The 22,565-nt window shown below is 35.4% G+C and overlaps 1 protein-coding gene and 2 non-coding genes across 3 annotated transcripts; 1 reads left to right on the top strand and 2 right to left on the bottom strand.

Moving 5' to 3' along the window:
* Positions 1 to 2,675: 2,675 nt before the first annotated feature.
* Positions 2,676 to 2,746, bottom strand: Trnaw-cca (transfer RNA tryptophan (anticodon CCA)). Its single transcript has one exon. It is a non-coding gene; the product is annotated as a tRNA-Trp (tRNA).
* A 181-nt stretch (positions 2,747 to 2,927) lies between these two features.
* Positions 2,928 to 2,999, bottom strand: Trnaw-cca (transfer RNA tryptophan (anticodon CCA)). Its single transcript has one exon. It is a non-coding gene; the product is annotated as a tRNA-Trp (tRNA).
* A 13,399-nt stretch (positions 3,000 to 16,398) lies between these two features.
* LOC128239255 (opioid-binding protein/cell adhesion molecule-like) lies at positions 16,399 to 21,135 on the top strand. The gene is made up of 2 exons (XM_052955819.1): positions 16,399 to 16,522; positions 18,748 to 21,135. The coding sequence occupies exons 1-2, from the start codon at positions 16,474 to 16,476 to the stop codon at positions 19,656 to 19,658; spliced, it is 960 nt and encodes a 319-aa protein (XP_052811779.1). The 5' UTR covers positions 16,399 to 16,473; the 3' UTR covers positions 19,659 to 21,135.
* Positions 21,136 to 22,565: the final 1,430 nt, after the last annotated feature.

Raw genomic sequence — 22,565 nt, 5'->3', positions numbered from 1 at the left:
ATCGCATTATTCGTCTCCAAAAGCATGCGACAGGCGCTTGAATAATACTTTATGATGCTGTTGTCTGTCTGGTTTTAATGCAAGGGTACAGAAAAACGATATGAACAAATGAATGGAATATATATTTCCACTCCGATGTGTAGACAATGATATGGATATTCCATTGTTCTTAATTTCCTCAAAGAACATGAGCTTTTGTGGTCGTAAGTTAGAATCCTGTTGGACACATATTTTGTGGCTGATGTCAATAACGTTCCATTGTTGCAAAACTACGAGAGGTGTTCATTATATAATGGAGCTTAAGTTAATGCTGGTTATAATTAAGGACATACATCAAAGTCTAGTTATACTAAAACATTTTTGATACATACTTTTAAATACTTCAGTTATTTTGAGTACTAAACGGTTGATTTTGATGCCAACATTAAGGTAAAGTCAAATATAATGGAATTCGGTTTGCCTCTCTCTCTCTCCCTCTCTCTCTCTCTCTCTCTCTCTCTCTCTCTCTCTCTCTCAACGGACAACATAATTTGATTTTACGCAGGAAACAGACTCGAAGTAGTTCAGAGATCATTCGAAATCACAAATTACTTCCGTATAACACTTAAGCTATGTTTGATATCAAGCGAAAATAAGATGAAAACGATGATAGTGACAATACTGAATATATAATTACTGTAAACGATCTACGAGCCTACATGGACGAGCCCAGCAGTCAAAACATGATCTTTGAGCCTGTTTTAAAGCACAAAGATCAAATACCATAACTCACAACGCAGCAAGATAGCACACACAGATTCCATAGACATTCAAATATCCTTATCGTAACACATTGTAACGGTCCGTGAAAAGTTAAAGGTTTAACTGCTTTACGACTATTCAACCACAAATTATCCCAACATTTATCACGTGAGCCTGTTCAATATTCTTCATTCTATGTGCAGTCACTAGTACGTACAGCCTGATGGAGTTTATCTACATAAGCCTCCTGGGCACCCCAGCGTATCATAACCTGCGTTCCGAGGATGCTATGTAGGTAACAAAGACAAGAAGACAAGAAGCTGTGTTGGCGTCAGGCCACAGAGAGGCAATAATAGACTAAAGCTTTTATACAGCCACCATGTAAATGTATATATTGACACCATACGTCGAGCGCACAAATCCCAATATTCAATAATACGGGGTTCAGTATTTATATTCAAGGTGCTTTTAGGGCTAGTATCACGTAAAAATGGTATCAGGTTTCCTTTTATTAGAGTTAACTTTTTTCAGAAAATTATTGGTCTTATATTTGGCTAAAAAATATAAATAACTTCATGGAGAATAGAGTTTTAAACACAATTAACGTAAACAGATGATTTGTCAATATTTTGACCTAAATGTATGCTCAAGGTCATTTTTATCATGAAAACGATGTTTATTTCATTCAGTGTTCTCATTATTGTAAAGAAATGAAAAGTTAATCTGATTAAGTCGCTTAAACATTCTAAATTGGAAAAGCAACTTCCCTTTTTTTCATTGTTTATCTAAATTGAATACTTAAAAATTTCTTGCTATATGCATTTGACGTAATTCAAACAACGTTTCGGGGAAATTTTATTCCATAAACTGCGCTGTTGGGAAGCTAACTATATTCAGATGGGAAATTGATAACCTTTCATCCCCCGCAATTGTTTTGTAAGGTTAATCAGCCATGCAGTGTTATAGTTGATTTTATTCTTCCAGAAAAGCATGCTTCAATCAACATTAAAAAGAAAAGAGCAGACATTGCAATATGAGAAGAGCATTATTAGGTCCGCACTTACAATATAGTCCGCGCATATGACATTCGCTTTGTTAATTAGTTTTTGAATACAGGATGACCTGTCATTGTCACAATGTTTGACACTTTAACATTCATTTGTGATGGTAAAAGAAATGATGACATCCCTTACTCAATAATGATACCGTGATATGATAGACTGTGTATATTTTACAAAAAGGAAGGGCACAGTAACCTTACATTTAACATAGACCGTATGTAACACATAAGGCACACGGATCCAGGAAAATGGCTTATTTCAGTTACTACATGCCAACTTTATATTGGTTTATTGATAGGATGTCTTCTGTTTTAGAGCAGAATATGGTTTTAACACATTTAAGTAGTCATCTGCACCCTTTAGTAAACTATATGCACGCAGACTACGCTTGTATTTCAGGTCGGACGTAAAGGGTGTTATTTGTTCATAGCTAATTTCCGTTTTCCACTTAAACTTTACCAACAGCTGATTGTAACATACTATTTGTCAATTGCCTTTTGCCAACTGGAAATTGACAAATGCTATTTAATAAATTTATATAAAATAATGCATGATACGAAGTATTGACATTGACAGCCGTAATCAGTTTATAATTACCGTAGAAATAAAGTAAACTGACAACGAATTAATGTATCCTGCCAAATATTCGTTTAAATGAAAACATTAGGATTATTTAAATGATATAGTTTATGTTTTGTCAAGAAAATGTCTTAGCATGTTTAACAATAAAACCACTTCCGTTTGTATTTTGACTTGACTTAACATTTGATAACCGGAAAATAAGCTTTAATGATATGCCAATAATTACATGTAAACAGACTTTCATCATTTGATTTAAGAAAAGAAGTAAAAGCTTTAAAAGATACAAAAAAATGACCCGGCGTGATTTGAACACGCAACCTTCTGATCTGGAGTCAGACGCGCTACCGATGCGCCACAGGGCCTTGATGACAAAGCATTTTATCTTGTCTTCATATTATTGTCTTTTGTCGGAACAGTTATATTGTCGTTGTTTTTCACTTTACAGGTAGTTTAAGAAGCTTTATTTGAAGTGAAACGAAATGAATGTGAAGTATTCAAAATATTCTATACGTTTGAGAGAAGAAAATTATTTTAAATAAAAAGTGACCCCGACGTGATTTGAACACGCAACCTTCTGATCTGGAGTCAGACGCGCTACCGTTGCACCACAGGGCCACAATAATATCAGATGTGTGATGCCTGCAAATAAATATAAATATTAAACCGATATCTTAATTTCTATAATGTTCTAGTTTTCCAGAACATAGTTGATTTGTGTCACTATAATGATAATTTAGTAGTAGTAGTAGTAGTAGTAGTAGTAGTAGTAGTAGTAGTAGTAGTAGTAGTAGTAGTAGTAGTAGTAGTAGTAGTAGTAGTACTAGCAGCAGTAGTAGTAGTAGTAGTAGTAGTATCATTACTTTTATTATCTTTTTTATCATTATTATAATTATTATTATTATTATTATTATTATTATTATTTCTCTTCCTTCTTTTTTAAATGATTGAAAAACGTTTTGTACCATGTAAAATATATTATCTATTGTCATGTAAAGCCAAAACATGGCTTTAAAATAATAAATGAACAACGCATTTAAGGATAAACATAATATCTTAACATCATAATCATAATATACGTATATATTATATACTTCAGAAATTTTTTTTAGAACACTGAGTATACAATTCTGCCATTTCCAGGTATCACGTTTATTTGTCAGATTCATAATGACTTGGTATGAATGATGCTGATTGGAATTGAACATTCCGGTAAAATAGCAGGTGACTGGATCTAAATCGGATATTATAAGTGTACTTCAGTGACAATCAAAGAAGACAATCTCCTGCACATGATATATCTAGACGAGCAGAAATATATCTGCATCCACGTAGGAAATACAGATACGTTTTCTTTTCATAAAAAATAAATATTTATTTAAGTATTCATCACACAATACAAAATACGGTGACAAACCCAATATTAAAAAATAAATAAAAATTAATCCCTGTTTAGGGGCCTAAACGACTTTGAACTATAAACACAAACCCTTTTCAAGATATTCTTTTTATGAAATTTCGTTTGTTTAGACAAACCGTTTCCAGTATTTGTTCGGTTGAAATATCTGAATTCCTCATTATCTTGTCATAAGCACCAGGTTGAACGGATGCACCTTTTTTGTTTTCAGTCGATATAAATGGCCTCTGTTAATATTTGATTAATTGCATTATACGTTCAATGGTTTTGGTAAAATTTCTGTTGGGAACATAACATGCTGCAATTAACAAAAAACATCGTTGTCAAGCAAAACATCCAGAAGTGTATGGTAATTGGTAATAGTTAATGATAATGAACAATCACTGGACAACAAACTATTTAAACAATATTATTGCATAGGTAAAACTTTCTCCTTCATCAGAATAAAATATTTAAAAAACAGTACCTCATCAACAATGATCAATTCAGGAGAGTTCCGTTTGTGGAGGCGCTTGCTGAAGTATCTGACAGGAGTTTTTGAGAAACTCGGAAACGTCTTATATTTCACCTCAACTTGTTTACCATATTCAAAGCTTTGCTTGCGCTCACATTGGAGCAGTATAATATATGTAAGCATCGTCTTTAGTGTTGATAGGGAAACAATTGGTGATTGCATAGAAGTCAAGGGCTATCTTTGGATAGGAGCAACAACGTAATACTCTGCTTATTAAAAGTTTAAACGAGCGAAGTTATATAAGATGTTTACGGAGTATTTTTGTTAACACTAAAATTGACTTTCGAGACGCTTGTTTACCAAACATCCGATAGCATTCGTTTCAAGAGAAAATTCTGACGAGTTTAATTTTCAGGTAAATCGTTTTGACTATTTTCGAATTTAAAAGCAATATTTTTTTGTTTAATAATTGCCTATTGAAAACACAAATACAGGTTTAATTACTGAAGAAATGAATGAGTTTAAAAAGTAAATTGAATTTACACATAAGATGAATATTCATGGGTTGTCTGGGTAATTTGTACGTTGTGTGTTTCGAGTTCAACGCTTAAAAGGCTACGTCTTAGCCATGTGCCTTTAAAAAGTAGATTTAGTCAATGCCTGCTAGGACACAGCCATGTGCCTTTAAACAGTAGATTCAGTCTATGCCGGCTAGGGCAGAGCCATGTGCCTTTAAACAGTAGATTAAGCCTATGCCTGTTAGGACACAGCCATGTGCCTTTAAACAGTAGATTTAGTCTATGCAGGCTAGGGCAGAGCCATGTGCCTTTAAACAGTTGATTAAGTCTATGCTTGTTAGGACACAGCCATGTGCCTTTAAACAGTAGATTTAGTCTATGCCTGTTAGGACACTGGCATGTGCCTTTAAACAGTTGATTAAGTCTATGCTTGTTAGGACACAGTCATGTGCCTTTAAACAGTAGATTTAGTCTATGCCGGCTAGGGCAGAGCCATGTGCCTTTAAACAGTAGATTTAGTCTATGCCGGCTAGGGCAGAGCCATGTGCCTTTAAACAGTAGATTAAGCCTATGCAGGCTAGGGCAGAGCCATGTGCCTTTAAACAGTAGATTAAGCCTATGCCTGTTAGGACACAGCCTTGTGCCTTAAATAAGTTGATTTAGTGTATGCCTGTTAGGACACAGCCTTGTGCCTTTAAACTGTTGATTTAGTGTATGCCTGTTAGGACACAGCCTTGTGCCTTTAAACAGTAGATTTAGTCTATGCCTGTTAGGACACTGGCATGTGCCTTTAAACAGTTGATTAAGTCTATGCTTGTTAGGACACAGTCATGTGCCTTTAAACAGTGGATTTAGTCTATGCCGGCTAGGGCAGAGCCATGTGCCTTTAAACAGTAGATTTAGTCAATGCCGGCTAGGGCAGAGCCATGTGCCTTTAAACAGTAGATTAAGCCTATGCAGGCTAGGGCAGAGCCATGTGCCTTTAAACAGTAGATTAAGCCTATGCCTGTTAGGACACAGCCTTGTGCCTTAAATAAGTTGATTTAGTGTATGCCTGTTAGGACACAGCCTTGTGCCTTTAAAATGTTGATTTAGTGTATGCCTGTTAGGACACAGCCTTGTGCCTTTAAACAGTAGATTAAGCCTATGCCTGTTAGGGCACAGTCATATGCCTTTAAACAGTTGATAAAATCTATGCCGGCTAGGGCACAGCCGTGTGCCTTTACACAGTAGATTTAGCCTATGCCTGTTAGGACACAGTCATGTGCCTTTAAACAGTTGATTAAGTATAAGCCTGTTAGGACACAGCCATGTGCCTTTAAACAGTAGATTAAGCCTATGCCTGTTAGGACACAGCCTTGTGCCTTAAATAAGTTGATTTAGTGTATGCCTGTTATGACACAGCCTTGTGCCTTTAAACAGTTGATTTAGTCTATGCCTGTTAGGGCACAGTCATGTGCCTTTAAACAGTAGATATAGTCTTTGCCTGTTAGGACACAGGCATGTGCCTTTAAACAGTAGATAAAATCTATGCCGGCTAGGGCACAGCCGTGTGCCTTTACACAGTAGATTTAGCCTATGCCTGTTAGGACACAGTCATGTGCCTTTAAACAGTTGATTAAGTATAAGCCTGTTAGGACACAGCCATGTGCCTTTAAACAGTAGATATAGTCAATACCTGTTAGGACACAGTCATGTGCCTTTTAACAGAGTCCTTGTTCTGTACCTGTTTGGCCTAATCAATGCTCCGGTAAACAGCATCTGTGTATAAGGTCTTAGCCATGTGCCTTAAACAGGGCCTGTTTGCAATGCATGTAAGGCCTAAGCAATTTCCCTACAAAAAATACCTTTCTAAAGTGCATGTTAGGCTTAAGCGTGGTGTATTAAATAAATGTATGTTAGGCCTTATACTCGAAAGAGGGGCATTGTTATTGTTCTCGCTATTTTATTTCCGATGTTCTTTCAACAATTATATGTGAAATGCGATCTTTTCAAATGAGACACCTTATGGTTTTAACTGTATTTCTGTTGGCGTCTAAAACAAGAAAGGACACGACGTCAAAAACATTCTTCCACCCATTTTCAGTATATTAATTCGAAATCGAAAGATATTTATATAGACTCACAAAATGTTTTCTGTGATTCATTTTCAGTCTCTCAATAAAATAACACAATGTGTTATGGTGGCATAATGTTCGTAGCTTCTCTAATGGTTTTTACGTCACCATATGTGATACTTGCACAGATGGCTCCAACGACGCCATGGCAGAACTACCCGACATACGACTTCGATCCATTCGGCGCCCTCAAATACGACTCCGACACGTGTGTGGACCGGCGGACGTGTGAAAGAGGCATCACTTATCCGGACAAAAACTGTCATTGTGACAAGGTCTGTGTTCTAATGAACGATTGTTGCAAAGGATTTATAACTGAGCAGACACTCAAAAGTATCTCTTTTGAAGTAAACGCAGACCACTTCTCATGCGAGACGGTGAACGGACTTACTCCGAACGTTAATTTCGGTGTTTTGATAGTTTCCAAGTGTTCACAAAACTGGACTGAAGCACGAACAAAATCCCTTTGCAAAAGTGACTTTCATTTGGAGGAGGATCTTACTAAGAAACGCCTGTTTCGGGGGATTATTTGCAAATCATGTACAAAAATATGTATTGTGCATACTGCAATTTTGAATACAACATTTTATTTTGGCCGCCGGAACATGAATGCTATGAAAATATTAACGATGTCCATCAAATACCGGATTGCCGGCTTTTGTTCCTTCCACCGATGTCAAACTCCACGACAAGAAAATGTTGAATGGTGCCACCGATTTCGACCTGTGGAAATATCTCAGAAGCGGAGCTTACTCGTTTTTGTGAACAAGGCCATTATTACATTGTTTTCGATAAATATGGTAACATGTATAGAAACGAGCATTGTGCACAATGCAATGGAGTAGACATGAGCAAGGTTTATTGCGAAAATATGACACCCGATATTGAACCAAAACCACCTGCTACGACCGGCGCTCGTAAAGTAAGTCTAACCCTTCTAGAAAACCCAAATCTCGGTACATTTTTCAAAGATGGAAAACTTATCAATACAAGGAAATGCAGTTATAATGAAATTTACGATATAGCGTACGACAAATGTCGGGAAGTTATTTGCCCACCAACTACATTTCCACGAAAAGGTCGCTGTGTTTTACAGACAATAATCGAAAACCAAATGCAACAGTATTCCAGCAGACATAACTGTACCTGGACAAAACTAGATCCAACTGACTATATATTTACAAACGATTCCAACCTGTTCGTTTTATCAGCACAGGAAACTTACAACGACTCTCAATTGCACCAGAATGGCACAGATGTTTTTATCTGCCTCAGTACCTGTTTTCAATGTGATTCGGTCCATGTTGTGTTCAACTTCGATGAGTCAAAGCAGTACTTGTCAACGATTGGACATGCTATTTCAATCCTCTCTCTTCTTTCGACAGTGATCATTTATCTCGCTTTTCCTCAGCTTCTGAACACTCCAGGAAAGATCCTTCTGTCTATGGTGGTATCTCTTTTGCTAGCGCAAGTGTGTTCTTAATTTCTTCAGAAGTGTCTTCTTATCCTTTAGTTTGCAAAATACTGGCAATATGCGATCATTATTTCTTTTTGGCAGCCTCTTGTTGGATGAATGTTATTGCGTTCGATTTGTGGAGAACTTCAAGTAAGGTTAGCGCTCCAAGTTCCATCGAAAGTGGGTGGAAAACATTGTTATTTTACAGTATCTATGGCTTGGTTATTCCAATGTGTATTGTTTGTGTGGCTTTGATCTTAGAGTTTGGACAATTTGAGAGTATCGATACAAGTATGAAACCATATTATGGGCGAAACATCTGTTGGGTAAGTTCGGGCAACAGTCTAATCTTATTCTTTCTTGGACCTCTTGCCATTTTTAAGCTCTTTGACATAACGTTTTTTATCTTTACCGCCGTGCACAAAGCCCGGGCAAGGAAACAAGAAGCCGTTGCTAGGAGAAAGAAGAATACTTGCTCGTTGCTGATCAACATCATGCTCTCTCTAGTCATGGGTCTAACATGGGTGTTTGCCTTTGTTGCAAATGTGGCAAAGTCGCAGTTCATGTGGTACTTGTTTGTTATATTCAACACGTGCCAGGGCCTCTTCATCGCAATTTTTTTCCTGTGCACGAGGAAAGTAGTCCATCTAGTGCACGAGAAATATGCGGTATTTTCCAGCACTTTTAGAGACAGAGACAACGTCTGCCTCGCCGTCCACCTCCAAGGCCACTTGAACAGATCAGATATACACATGATTAAGACTACAATATGCTAAACGATGAACTTAAGCATACTTTTTTATCGTCGGTGCATCCAGATTTTTTTTTATTTTACATCATACTTCTAAAGAAGCAAATAAGCAAAAAAGTTGCACGAAATGTCAATGGCTTTGATATCTCTTGTTGTTGTTTTTTTTTTCTTTTTGGACGAAGACGCATTCGGCCGGCCAATATCTTATTTTTATTTAGCGATATTATAATGATCATCTTATAATGAATACTGTTAGTTTTTTTTTTAGATACTGTTTATATATGTTTTCATACTGTTTTAGTTTTAGCTTCTCTGTAATAACGGTATATACATATTGTGCTGATAAATAGTGTAAGCTTGAAATAATACTTGCGGTGTAACGGATGATTCTCGAAAGCCAAGAATTTTATTTTGTGATGTTATAGTGTACTTGTGATGATGAATACTGTTGTCTTTCTAAATAATGTTAAAATATGCTTACATGCTGTCTTTGTTTAAGCTACAAGCTACATTGTAATAACAATTCATTTTCATTTAGTGATATTGTAGTGTAATTGTAATGATAAATACTTTTGTGTTGTTGTTTTTTCTAAAAATGTTGTTACGATATGCTGACATTCTGTCATTGTTTAAGCGACTTTGTAATAACAGTACAAATTTCATTTATTGATATTGTAGTGTATTTGTAATGATGAATACTGGGGTTGGTGTGCCTTTTAATACTGTTTTAATCATCCGATACTTACATAATGTATTGTCGTTAGCTTCTTGAGAATAGCAAGTTATTAATGCATTGCGACAACTTAATTTGGTATACTATTATCGGTGTTGGTTTTCCATCGGTATTTAGTAATTAATATAAATGAACTATTCCTATTACTTCAACGGATGCAGTGCAGTTAATGTATTTTTAGGGTGGCAACACCGTTTGTATGCCGTTCTGTTCCGCATCATAATTCGCACCATCCTTTGCTATCGTTTAAAATGTGTAATGAATTTTACCGTGAGTGTCAGGGGACATATTAAACACATTTTAATACGTCATTTGAGGATGTGTATGAGTTGATAAAGACAGTTGTTTAATATGTCGCAAATTAGTTGATACATTTAAAGTACCTTCCAAACCTTTATTTTATCAGATTTTTATCCCGCATGTAGATTTTTTCCTATTTTTACGTCCTTACTAAAGTTACGTTGTCTATTTTCATGGACAATTTACTCTTGGCATGAATATGGTCATTTATTTTGTTGTCAGGTCTAATTGTTTCATCTTTATTTTAATATGAAAGAGTTTCGCTACAGCTATTTTTGCCAAATAAGTTTTGGTACTTGATGTGCAGTTCCCGGCCGAACATTGAACGTGGTGAACAATGTAGGAAAGGGACAGCGGTGTTTGTCGCTTGTGACCATGCAGCATTCCAATGTCTATGTTAAGATGGTCCTGCGAATACAAAAGCTTTATTCTAAATTAATTGTGTATTTTTTCTATTTGAGCAATATAATAGATTAATAGTGAATTAACGAACGTATTGTCATTAAGTGTCATTGTTTTTTGTGTTTTTTCTTTGCTTTTCATTTTTCTTGATGAAGAAGATGCATTATTACAACTGAATAGCGTTTTTTGCATTAAGATGTTTAACGCATGATTAAGCAGAGATCGGTAATGATCTCAGTTTCATTTTTGTTCATGAATTGTATTCATTCAATCCATAAGGACGCATGAAGTAGGTATTTCCTTGATATATATTTTTGTTTTTTATCCGAAAGTGCTGCGTTCTCTGACATTGGCAAAAAATAATATAGATAAGTACTAAGAGAACGTTCACGTCAGTATATTGTTTCTATAAGACTTCTAAGCGAGTTGTGTATTTTAAGATAGGCGGAGAAAATGTTAATTGTATTTCAGCCTCGATATTTTACTTGGCGGTGTTCGTTAATCAGACTCTTCAGTTTATTGGAAATCGAGCTACCTGATTGAACAAAACGTTGGGCAATATTAAATAAGAAGACTTGTTTGTTAAAGTAGAATCAAAGGCATGGCATAAAAAATGTCTTATTCTTTATAATCTTTACAATTATATGTCATTGTTAACTATTTGTGTTTTTGAAATACTTTATATGTTAATTATAAATAGTTTCACGTTTGAAGGAAATGTGGGAATACAAGTATCTAGCATGTGTATCCGGAACGGATTTTGCGATCAGAACAAGGAATAAACAATTTTTCTTGCATACTAGTATCTAAAATATCATTTTTTGGAAAAGTTTACGCAGAAGACGCACTTATGTACTCTCACCAAAAAGCGCATGCGACGTTGTTTACTGGCGACCTAAAGCGGATTAATTTAAAATCACTTTTGTAGTCAAAAGTTCCACTAAACGTCGCGTTTTTTACGATTATTTATTTTCAATTGTAATTAAAAGTCTTGCATACTAATACTTTTGACTGCGCTTCATTGAAATGGCAAAATAAACTTTTCCTATTAAAGCCATACAATAATAGAAATAAAAAGATTTATTTTACAAAAATTGTGAAACAAGTTATTTCAACATTATATTAATCACTCTCGTTTAGCGCGATGTAATGCAAGAATGTGGTCTTGTGCTGTGGGGGAAACCGGAGATACCGGAGGAAACCGACTTGTCCGGTTTGGTGAACACAAACCAAACTCACATGCGACCTGGCCGGGAATCGAGTGCGCTAACTGGACAATTAAGTCATACAACAACGACTATACGTTACTGAATGTACATCTTAGTATCAGCAAAATATTCCCAGAAGACAAAGACTATACTATATCAAGTTGGCCAATTAGCCTTAACATTAATTTTTGGCGACTCTTTTTACTAGCAATCAGGTTATTGAATATTGAACATTTCGTTGCCTACTATGCTTTCCTGCAAAAACGAGTATCGACATGCAGTGAATATCAATATATCCACTAATGGGACTTTATGATTATATATTTACACCTCAACTTCCATTCCTTAAATGAACTGCCTTTCGGCAATTGCGTTCATCAATCGATGAACGCAACATCTTCGGATATGTTCGGATCGTAATTCATTGCATAACAATATACATGAAAGCTATTGATCTTGTTATTGGTTGTATTGTGTCTGCAGGTCCCGTAAAATATAAATCAACATTTTTAAAAGTGTTAGTTTATTATATTTTAAATATATTGGTACCAGAAGTGTTTTAATTTTACGCTTTAAAGTGATTTCAAGTGGTTGATCTTTTCCCGCGTTATTGTGACGTCATTTGAAAAAAAAATGTTTCCGGTTATAGTAGGGTCGTTCTATTTACAGAATGGGTTAGAACGGATTACTGAAAGGTTTTCTTAAATGATATGAAGTATTTATTAACAATTCTTGAATGAAATAATGAACTATTGGTGCAAATATAAGGAATGAAATGCGGGGTTGATGTCATTATCGGGGATATGAACGCAATTGGGTTGGTCAAAGTACGCGTGGAGTCCTTCGGACTCCACACACATTGACCAACCCAATTGCGTTCATACCCCGATAATGACATCAACCCCGCAATTCATTCCTTAAATGAAAATCCAGTTTGTCAATAAGAGTTGACATTGAATTGGGCGGGCAAATTATTTGAGCATTCGGCTTCACACTAAGCTTTCCATAAAATTATGGTTTCTGAATTAAATGACCATCCTTGTGACCACCTTGCGTTCTCTTAGAACTAAGAGACTACATAACATGAAAATCCGTGTGTCCTCTTATACTTTATGTGCAACTGAGTATTTGCAATTTTCCTGACAAGCGCTCATATGATGGCCTTGATTCTAAGTTAGACACACCTCCTAACGAAGGCGAATACGCTAAACGGAATTTGCCGGGTAGCTACGAGAACTGCGAACAAGAGCGCTGGACCCAACCTCGCTTATATAGGTCACGTTCGAGCCGGTACAAAGATATTTGTGTTGACATTAATTTGTACATGTCAAGGCCATCATCTAAGCGCTTGTCAGGAAAATGGCCACTACATACGAAGTCAATTAAAATTTGAAGCCCGATTCACTTGTTCCTCAAATCATACGTTTGTTTATGGTATTTCGGAATGGAATTGAATCACCTGTACACAGAAGCGTAAAATCGCATAACTGTGATTAAATCTACACAACAATGCAAGGAAATCACACACAGTCGGATATTTACTAAAAAAATTCAAAAGCATTATCACTTCTGCACTTTTGCCTCACACTTTATCGCTCGGCTGTCAAATTTCACAGACAGAAATGAATTTTGCACAGGTCCGTGACGAATTGTGCAGCATAAAATGGCAAAACAAAACTAACAATGAGCATACATGCAGACACCTCGATGATGTGAATTCAAGCAATATTTCACTCAAATCAACTTGTAAAAAAATACACGGATTTCATGTTATGAAATTATATCTGATGCTATTAAACAGTTAAATTAATACACCAACACGCGGCAGAAAAAAAAAATATTGTTAGAATTGACAGACAAAAATAAGGTTTCTTTACCTAAAAACCATGTGATAACAGTGAAAAAAGGGCCAAAACTTCGGTTATTTTCACATAAGTATTGAAAGTGAAAAAAACACTTCCGATCCTCAACTACAATCATGCACTTCAAGCGTTCAATGATCAAAAACATTAATAATTGGTGACTCAGCTACCAAAGATATTTGTGAAAAAGAACTTAACAAAATGTTGGAATATGCACATTTAAAGGGACCCTGGTGGAAAAAAATATCTAAAAAGGTGAAGGAAATGGATATGGACACATTCCAGTCATCGTTTATGTTGCCGAAAATAAGTCAGCCGCGCAAGACTATTAAGCACATTGGATGGAGAAATAACGTCACTTTAATACTGAGACGTTGCGTTTCACAGCATGCACTATTTATATCTGCAAAGTAGCTCCGCGATCGGACATTCACATCAAAAACATTCCTGATTTAATTGCGATAGTGCACAAAAATGCAGAAAAATTCAATCACATGTCATTGACGTATTCACGCCTTTTACAGATGGAAATGGCTACTTGTGTTCAGACGGGATAGATCTGAGTTAAAGGGGCACGAGTTAACTTGTTCGCACCATAGATGCAAAACTGTGCATTGTCAAACCTGCAACCCGGCGAACGAGCAACAGCTCTCATGCTCAACTATTGACACGGAGTGATCAAGGATTATGGACTGAAATACCTTTGGTAGTGGAGTCACATGTGGAGATTGCCAATACAATTAATGATGTACATTATTAACAAGTTTAATAGATGCATTGACAAAATTGTTTTTCAAATCCTATTTAACTAATAGAAAACAATTAGTTAAAGTCGGAAACATAATGTCTGGCTTGCTTACAATATCATCAGGAGTACGTCAGGAATCCACCTTTGGTTTAATGCGGTTTCTTATATATATAACAATGACATTGCGCTTTGTAATACGAATATGAACATCGACGTGGACGTGCATTGCCAATCGTCTTAATGGTAAATAAAATACAACTAAACTTTTATTCTGTCAGAAGACAAAACACTCAGGAGTAATATGGCTTGTTTCACGTCCTGGTCAGTTGTCGGCACCGATGGCGAAGAATCGAACACCAAGTATCGCCGGCGAGTTTCACTGCACGAGTTTTCTGGTGAGGAAATAAACAAACGTTCAGGAAAACAAGGCGCATATTATCACGAGATATTCCGCAGCTGATTATGGATATCTCTGTCTCTTATATAATTCCCACATTAAAGATATATTTGCCAGACGCTTCAGGGTGGATCGTGATCTTGGATTCATAAAGCGGCGCGAGTTCCGGACGCAAGCGTCTCGAATCATGCAATCCGTGGGACCGCGTTTGATTAATTGAGTATAAGTCTCCACGGGCCCACTGTTGATATCGATATCAGCCAGCAACATGTCAAGTATGAGGGCATCCGGTCGGAATACTTTGATGCTTCGTCGGAAGCCAAGCTGGATATTTTCGCTGAAGATTTTGGACCAAAGTTCTTAGGCGAGGAAGCATGTGTCTGGAGGCGTCTAGTGAGTTTCATGGTGGTAAAACTGAAGAGGGGCTACAATGATGCGGATAATCCCGTTATCTACATTCTCGCTAATTATTAATGTGTGATTTGTTTTGTAAATTATTTTATTTTTTGTTAAAATAACATATTTGGTAGCAGAAAACCTTAAAAAAAATAAAAATAATGTACATATGTATCAAACAAATTGAATAATGCAGACTAAAGCGTAGTAGCAATGTGAGCTGACACAACTAATTGATGCTTTCGTCGGAGTTACCCTTTACTATCCATATACAGTATAGGGATGTAGTGTGACTTAAGAAATTGAGTGAACACACATGAATTTAGAAAACGATACTAAAATAGTGCTACAAGTTCTATTGTTTTAAAAAAATACTTGCTATCATTTCAACTGTAGCATTCAATATTTTGTTGTTGTTGTTTTTTAACTCTCTTTTTCTCTCTCTTTTTCCTTTAGGAGCTATATATATACTTGAATCATGCGGGTCGGTGCAGTATTAGCTATATATCATAATGACAAGCTTGCCGTTCCATAAACAGCGAGTACATATTAAATATTCGTTGTAATTTATCCGCACGGTTCTTAATTTGTATGCAATGTTAGAAGCTGCATCCTGGTAACAGTTCCGTTATGTAAGAATTTGTATAAAATATTTGTATCCAACATAGGTTGAGTAATTGAGAAAAGAAATATTAGAAGAATGTAGTATACGGACGATTTTTATATGATATTATTTTATAAAATATGTTTAAAACTGTACAGTAAATGTGTAAATGTAATACATCTATACAAAATATCCATAGTCAAAATAATTCGATAAAAATGGACTAATATGCAGTTCTCTGATATTGTTTAAATATAACATAATATGATAAGATATGATTAATTTTTGCAATTCAATATAGCACGAAGAGTATATCGATGGTTTTATCTACTGCATATAGTTTTATTGTGCGATATCAAATTGTTATTGTAACAGTCTCTTGTAAAAAAAATAAGAATGACCACATGGTGTACGTGTTTTATATGTCCGTGAATGCTTTATCTGTAAATGTAGAGGAGCCTTTAATAAACTATTAAATATAAAATAAAACAAAGATGGGAAAATGTGTAGAAAAGCATGTAACACTGTTCGATTAGAAAAAAACAACTTTTTGTTCTTTAATATTCTGCCTGATCATATGGTGTTAGTGACTAATCCATTCAAACTATTACAAACAATAAAGCGGAACCAGGAAATAAAGCATCCCGGAAGAAACAACAACACCGCTAGAGAAAATGGTTTGAAGTAAACACTGTGTTTAAAACAATGATCTAACGTTCTAAAAGAACTATGATGGTAAAGATGGAGAGGTCTTTGTTGGCTGGATATTTGCTTGTCGGTAAGAACAAATATAAAATCATTTTTATTTTTTTAGAATTTAACAGTTACTGGCTATTGAAGGTGAAACACCAGTTGAAACTCAGAAACATTTAGATAAACTTTCAGAAAATTGTGGTAATTGGGGTTTATCAGTAAATACACTTAAAACCAAACTTATGTTCTTTCGTAAAACGGGAGGGCTACTGACAACAGGAAATTGGATCTACAATGGCCGGCCTATTGATGTCGTTATTGATTTTAATTACTTAGGAACTGTTTTTAATTACACTGGTAATTGTTCTTTGAACCAGGAACATTTAACGGGCAAAGCTGTAAAGGCATTAAATGTGTTATTTTGAATATGTAAGGAGTTTTACCTGAAACGAAAAAATTGTTGTCAACTCTTTAATGCTTTTGTTGCCTCCGTTTTTAATTATTCTTCCGAAATTTGGGGACTTTTTGTGTCTAAGGAAATTGAAAAAATCCATTTAAAGTTTTGTTAACGTTTGTTAAACGTTGGAAAAAAATACATGTACAGCAAGTGTGTATTAGGAGCTTGGTAGATATCCTATTTATGTACATGAATATGTTAGATTTATACAACATTGGTTAAAGGTTTCAAATAGCGATAACATTGTAATAAATATTGTATATAAGTATGCATTTTCTGACTGTTATAATGGAAAAATTAACTGGGTTTCAAATGTTAAAAAGTTGTCGATCCAGTATGGTTATGCATACGTATTCAATAATCCTAATATTATCAATGAAAAGTACTTTATCTGAATTTAAAACAAGAATAATTGATTGTTTTAAGCAAGAATGGTATAGATCCCTTGATAAACCAGTTAAATTTTTGTATAAGGAACTTAAGACTACTTTTGTGCATGAAAATTATTTTTATTTATTACCTAAAAGCTTACGACTATTTTCTGTAGGCTTAGACTTTCTGCACACCCGTTTAGGGTTCAAACGTGCAGATGTAATCGTAATGTATACAACGTGAAGAAAGATATTGTTAATGCTGTAATTCAAGAGATATAGAAGATTAATTTCATTTTATTTGTATATGTACACGTTTTGAAACTATAAGAAAGAAATACATAAAACGGTATATTTATTTAAGTCCGTCTGTTTATAAGTTCATTGAACTGTTAAACACAAGAAATAAACAAGAACTTAAAAAAAACTATCTTTATTTGTCAAGCAACCTCTGAGTATATGTAGATCAACTTCAAATTATAATAGTTGTGTTCATCCTCACCTGATTTGAATATATATTTTTGAATACATTTATGATTCTATTTCATATAATGTATAACCTATGCCATACCATGTGTTTGTTTATTAATCATGCATTTGTTGTTAAGAAGATGATGTACTTTGTACACGTCTTAATAAAATATCTGTTCAGTTCTGTTCTGAAATCCCTCGTCAAATATGAAAAGTTGTCTTGGCCACATTATTCCTCTTACGCGGAGTGGTTGTAGCTTATTCATTCTTTCATAACATTTGAGAGGATCTTTCTTACATTTCACCAGATTAAACATGGACGATGTTATGTTTTGCGAAAAAAGTCGTGCAGCATGCTAAGTCGTCATAAGAAAATTTTCTTCTTAAACTGAAACTCTTATTCAATGCATACACATGTATAACAAACATAAATTTTGAATGATAAACCTTTATTTACTTATTGACTTATGCATTTATGGAAAAAACGTTACTGGTACCAGATTGAATTTGTGTATTTTCTAGATGAAAACGCAAAATATTAAATGATTGGTGAGTGCTAAAAGTCTTACTCTGATCTACTATCATTCCATACGATAGAAATACCGTGCTTTCTGCACTTTACTAACAAACTAAACACGGTATCCTTCATAAGAACCATTGCTTTCGACATTTATTCATCCTTTTGGGTATATTAAAAAAACATATTCATTGTGGTAAATCTTATTTGTGAGTAAGTGTGCATCTTTATGTTTTGAAATATTGAGTTTTCCATTTAAGGAGAAAAAATTATTAATCATTTTACAATTGAAAATGAAAACTGGATTTTTACTGTGTAGGAAATACTATCAAAAAATAATTTCGAGGAAATTCGAATCCCCTGTATTAAACCAAATATGAAGCAAAAATCAGGTTGGATTCATTTCAGCCAACTTCGATATTTTTAATGGAAATCGTTTATACCAGATACCTTTGTTCTAAAGAATGTTGAACAAACAAAAACGTCTATTGCAGGTCTGCTTCTTTCTGGTGGCGATGGAAACCCCCAGCAGGTTACACTCCGCGTTTGGCGCGGGCAGCAGATTATGCTGCCGTGCCGCCTGACTTCCGGTTTGGATCCCGACTTGGTCTCGGTACGCTGGGAATCATCAAAGGACTCTTACATCACTTCCGGTGTAAGTATCCTCAAATACAAGAACCAGATTGAGGTCGTCAAGACTACCAATTTTGAATGGAATCTTCTGATTATGTCAGTCACGGACACATTCGCGGCGAATTACACGTGCACGATGAGCCAACACGTGGTGCTGTCCAACGTCCAACTTCTGATCTTGGTGGCTCCGAAAATCGACTATGGCGGAACAAGCTCATCGGATGTGAGCGTCGATGAAGACGGCACTGTGAACCTTACCTGCGCATTTATTGGCGAACCTGTACCGACCATTACGTGGTTTAGGGGTGACGACAAACAGCCTATCGGCATCACGGGCAACAAACTTGTTCTACCTAACATCAAGCGTCACGCTACGGACGTCTACACGTGTCGTGGAGAGAATTCTGTTAGTTATGAGGATTATACAATCACTCTTATTGTTAGGTTTCCTGTTGAGGTTGACGTCATGGAAAAGACCATTTACGTCAAAAGGGGAGGTATTTCTACGTTAACGTGTATCGCGCAAGGGGAGCCGTTATACGAAACATACTGGATTGACGTTCATGGGAATAAAGTGATGTCTACAACATGGAAATACTACTTTAACATGGAGCCGGCAGGTGCACATATACCTGCTAGGTTCGTCACCTTGGTTACACGCGCGGGTACCCTGATCGTTTTCGACTTTGGAACGTACACGTGCGAGGCGAAGGGAGAGGGATTCGTTGCCAATGCAACTGTGAATGTCGTTGAACTTAAGGAACCTAACTAACTTAACGCCAACGGATCAAATGTCCCTGATACGAAGTACGACAAAATAAATCGAAAATCATAACGCCTTCGAAATAAAGCAGAACTAACTCTGACTGGGAACTTGTGAAAGATACCGACTTGATACGGCCGATGTATAAAATATTTTTATATGCCAATAGAAGTATTGGCGTTAATGTTAGATTTTGATGCCTGGCACCAAATTCTCGAAATTTCTAAAGTCTTATATAACAGGATTTAGCTAATTTCACTATTTTTGGTTTTCTATGAATTGTGTTCTATCTATTAATCTTTAAGACTTTTTAGACTTTACGTTGGATTTAGTTTTATCAAAATCACAATTAACCATTTTTCTCTGATCAAAATCAAATATAAGTATGTATTTTGGCTTATTTAAATCAGCTTCTTAAGCCTGTTAACCTTAAAAAGTTTTGAAAAATTAGGGCCTGATCGAAAAGGTATTGTTTTCTGATTACTCATAAGTTAAGGAAATGAACGAAAATACAATTCTTGCAGTTTGAACTCTGCTTCTTTGTTTCTACTGAAATTGGACGCAAAACATAGCAGTGTGTGTAAACCACGTGATAAATTGCGTCATATATGCTACATCGGAATGGAATATTTAAAATGAAGACTTAAATCAAAGATAACTTTTCCTTTTCGACACCATTTTAAATGAAACAAAAGGCAGTCTATGCCGCTTAAAGAGCCCCGCCTTATTACCGAGTTCGATTTGGTTATTAGTTTCCACAAACACTTCGACAAACCTTTCTCCAAGAAAATGTTTTGTCAGACGGCCATATTGTGAAAAGGTTTGTCGAAGTGTTTTAAGAAACTAAACTCTCAATCAAACTCTGGTTAAACACAGAAGGCGGGGCTCCGTGAGCGGCGTAGACTTATGGAGGCTATTCGTTGCCAAAAGTCCAGACGTGTATGTGTGTATTTTAGGTTTGTATCATTGATGATTTACCAATTTACATTTTACAACCGCCAACTCATCGGTTTATATTTACATTTTACACTGCACATTTTCATTTTTCATTGTACCGATTGGAGTTTTATTCTCGTTGCATCTATTCATCAGACGATTCAGTCGTGTTTATAAAGTTGTGTATGTTAAAACACACGTCATTCTGTGAAAGTCACATGCCGGGTTTTACATTGCGGTGTGTAGAAGACAGATTTCAGTTCGTAGTTCTACAAAATACATTGTATGGTGGTAACTTTTCATTCGCAGTTGAACATGAGATGAATTTAATTTTATTTATAGATAGCTCCGCCTTAACCATGTCTTAACTCCTCCTTACGTCTTTCGGAAATTTCCGCTATCACTCGGCTCTATTTAAACCAATTATGGATACTTTGGACCATGGACATTGCGAACCTTATTATGGACATTACGAATCATCTATATTATGACACTATGGACTATGATTTGGAAACAGGATGGATTATAAATTATTTCATGTCGAATAAAATAATATATGATATTACAACATGTTTTTGTCTATATGATAGTAATTAATACGCACATATGACATGAAATGAGATGTATGCAAAATGATACTTGACTCAAACACAACAAAATATAAGCCATTAGCATTAAATTATACTTCAAAAATGAAAAGTCCCATTGTCTTATTTTTCTTTTAAAGCTGCACCCTCACAGATTGGCCGTGTTGACAACTATATTTTGTTATGGAATTAGCCAATTTTTCCGTAAATGTCTGGATACCAGTGGTATAAGACTGCTGACAAAAGATCAGATACAGTTTTTCAGTTTTACGTTCGCAAATTGATGTTTTATGGCTAAAAGTGATACAACAATAACGTTTTAAGAAAAATGAAAAATGTCGGCAGTTTTCCAAACAATTTAGATCTGTTTTATTGTGAGTAATCTTATTATTTGTATAGAAAGCATTGCTGCCAAAATCAGCCGAGTCTGGGACAAAAAAAGGTTGTCAAAACTGTCAATATGTGAGAGTGCAGCTTTAAATTACTATAAACACTATTTTAAATTCAACCATTAGAGGACACTTTCTTGCCTTTTTGCAATGTTTAAGATTGCAAGTAATATTAGATAATTTAAAATTTACGAAGAAAAAAATCTAAATTTTCATTAAGTGGAAATTATTCACTAAGATGCCCCAGAGGTTCCTTACCTGGTAGCTGGAACTGTATGGATAAAATACACTAAGATTATAACTTCATATAACTCGTACATTATACTGTAACGAATATTATTTTATAGGTAATTAATAAAGTATTTTAATGATGAAGTCAATTTATTGCTAATAAACAATTATTACTTGCTGCTAGCTTTTATACCCCACCCACACTCAACAGTCAGGGCTTTTTTTACATTGAGGCGAAGCGGACCTAGCCCCTTTGGAGGGGAAAAATCGCGCGTTTGTTTTTCTAATCTAAGACTCACGATATCTATTTTTTCATGTTCTTGAAATCCCCCACTTGTTATGGTTCACAGTGGCAGATCCCGTAATTCATAACTTGGGGACACAAATGGGTTGGAGGGCTGTTCTTCCATCCACATGGATATTTTGTTTCAATGATGTATTGAAATTACACGTTTACACCATACATGCTTATTAAGATAGTAAATGTATAACATCAGACAAAACTAGGTGGATATCATTATGATGTTCATCAAAAGTTTCGTGGGTTTGCTGGAGCAGGTTTTGAACAAGGACTTGCGTTAGAGGGGCGTTACTTAAGGGCACACATTTTTGGACATGATCCCTCGAGTGGGCATGACATTAATATGTTCAAAATGTGGGAAGTGGGGTTAAGGGGTACTCCCCATAGAATATATCAAATATTTTTAGTCTGAATTGGTGCATTATGGCGTAATTAAGTACTTTTTTCTGAGAAATATTGACAAAAAAAATAA

This window comes from Mya arenaria, chromosome 6 (assembly GCF_026914265.1).
Source record: "Mya arenaria isolate MELC-2E11 chromosome 6, ASM2691426v1".
In the NCBI taxonomy this organism is placed as follows: domain Eukaryota; kingdom Metazoa; phylum Mollusca; class Bivalvia; order Myida; family Myidae; genus Mya; species Mya arenaria.
This window is presented reverse-complemented; position numbering and strand designations above follow the sequence as displayed.

Excerpts from the sequence above, each read along its gene's own strand:
- LOC128239255 (XM_052955819.1), top strand. The coding sequence starts at position 16,474 with ATGATGGTAAAGATGGAGAGGTCTTTGTTGGCTGGATATTTGCTTGTC. Across the intron at positions 16,523-18,747 it reads GGCTGGATATTTGCTTGTCG|GTCTGCTTCTTTCTGGTGGC; the intron begins GTAAGAACAAAT and ends CGTCTATTGCAG.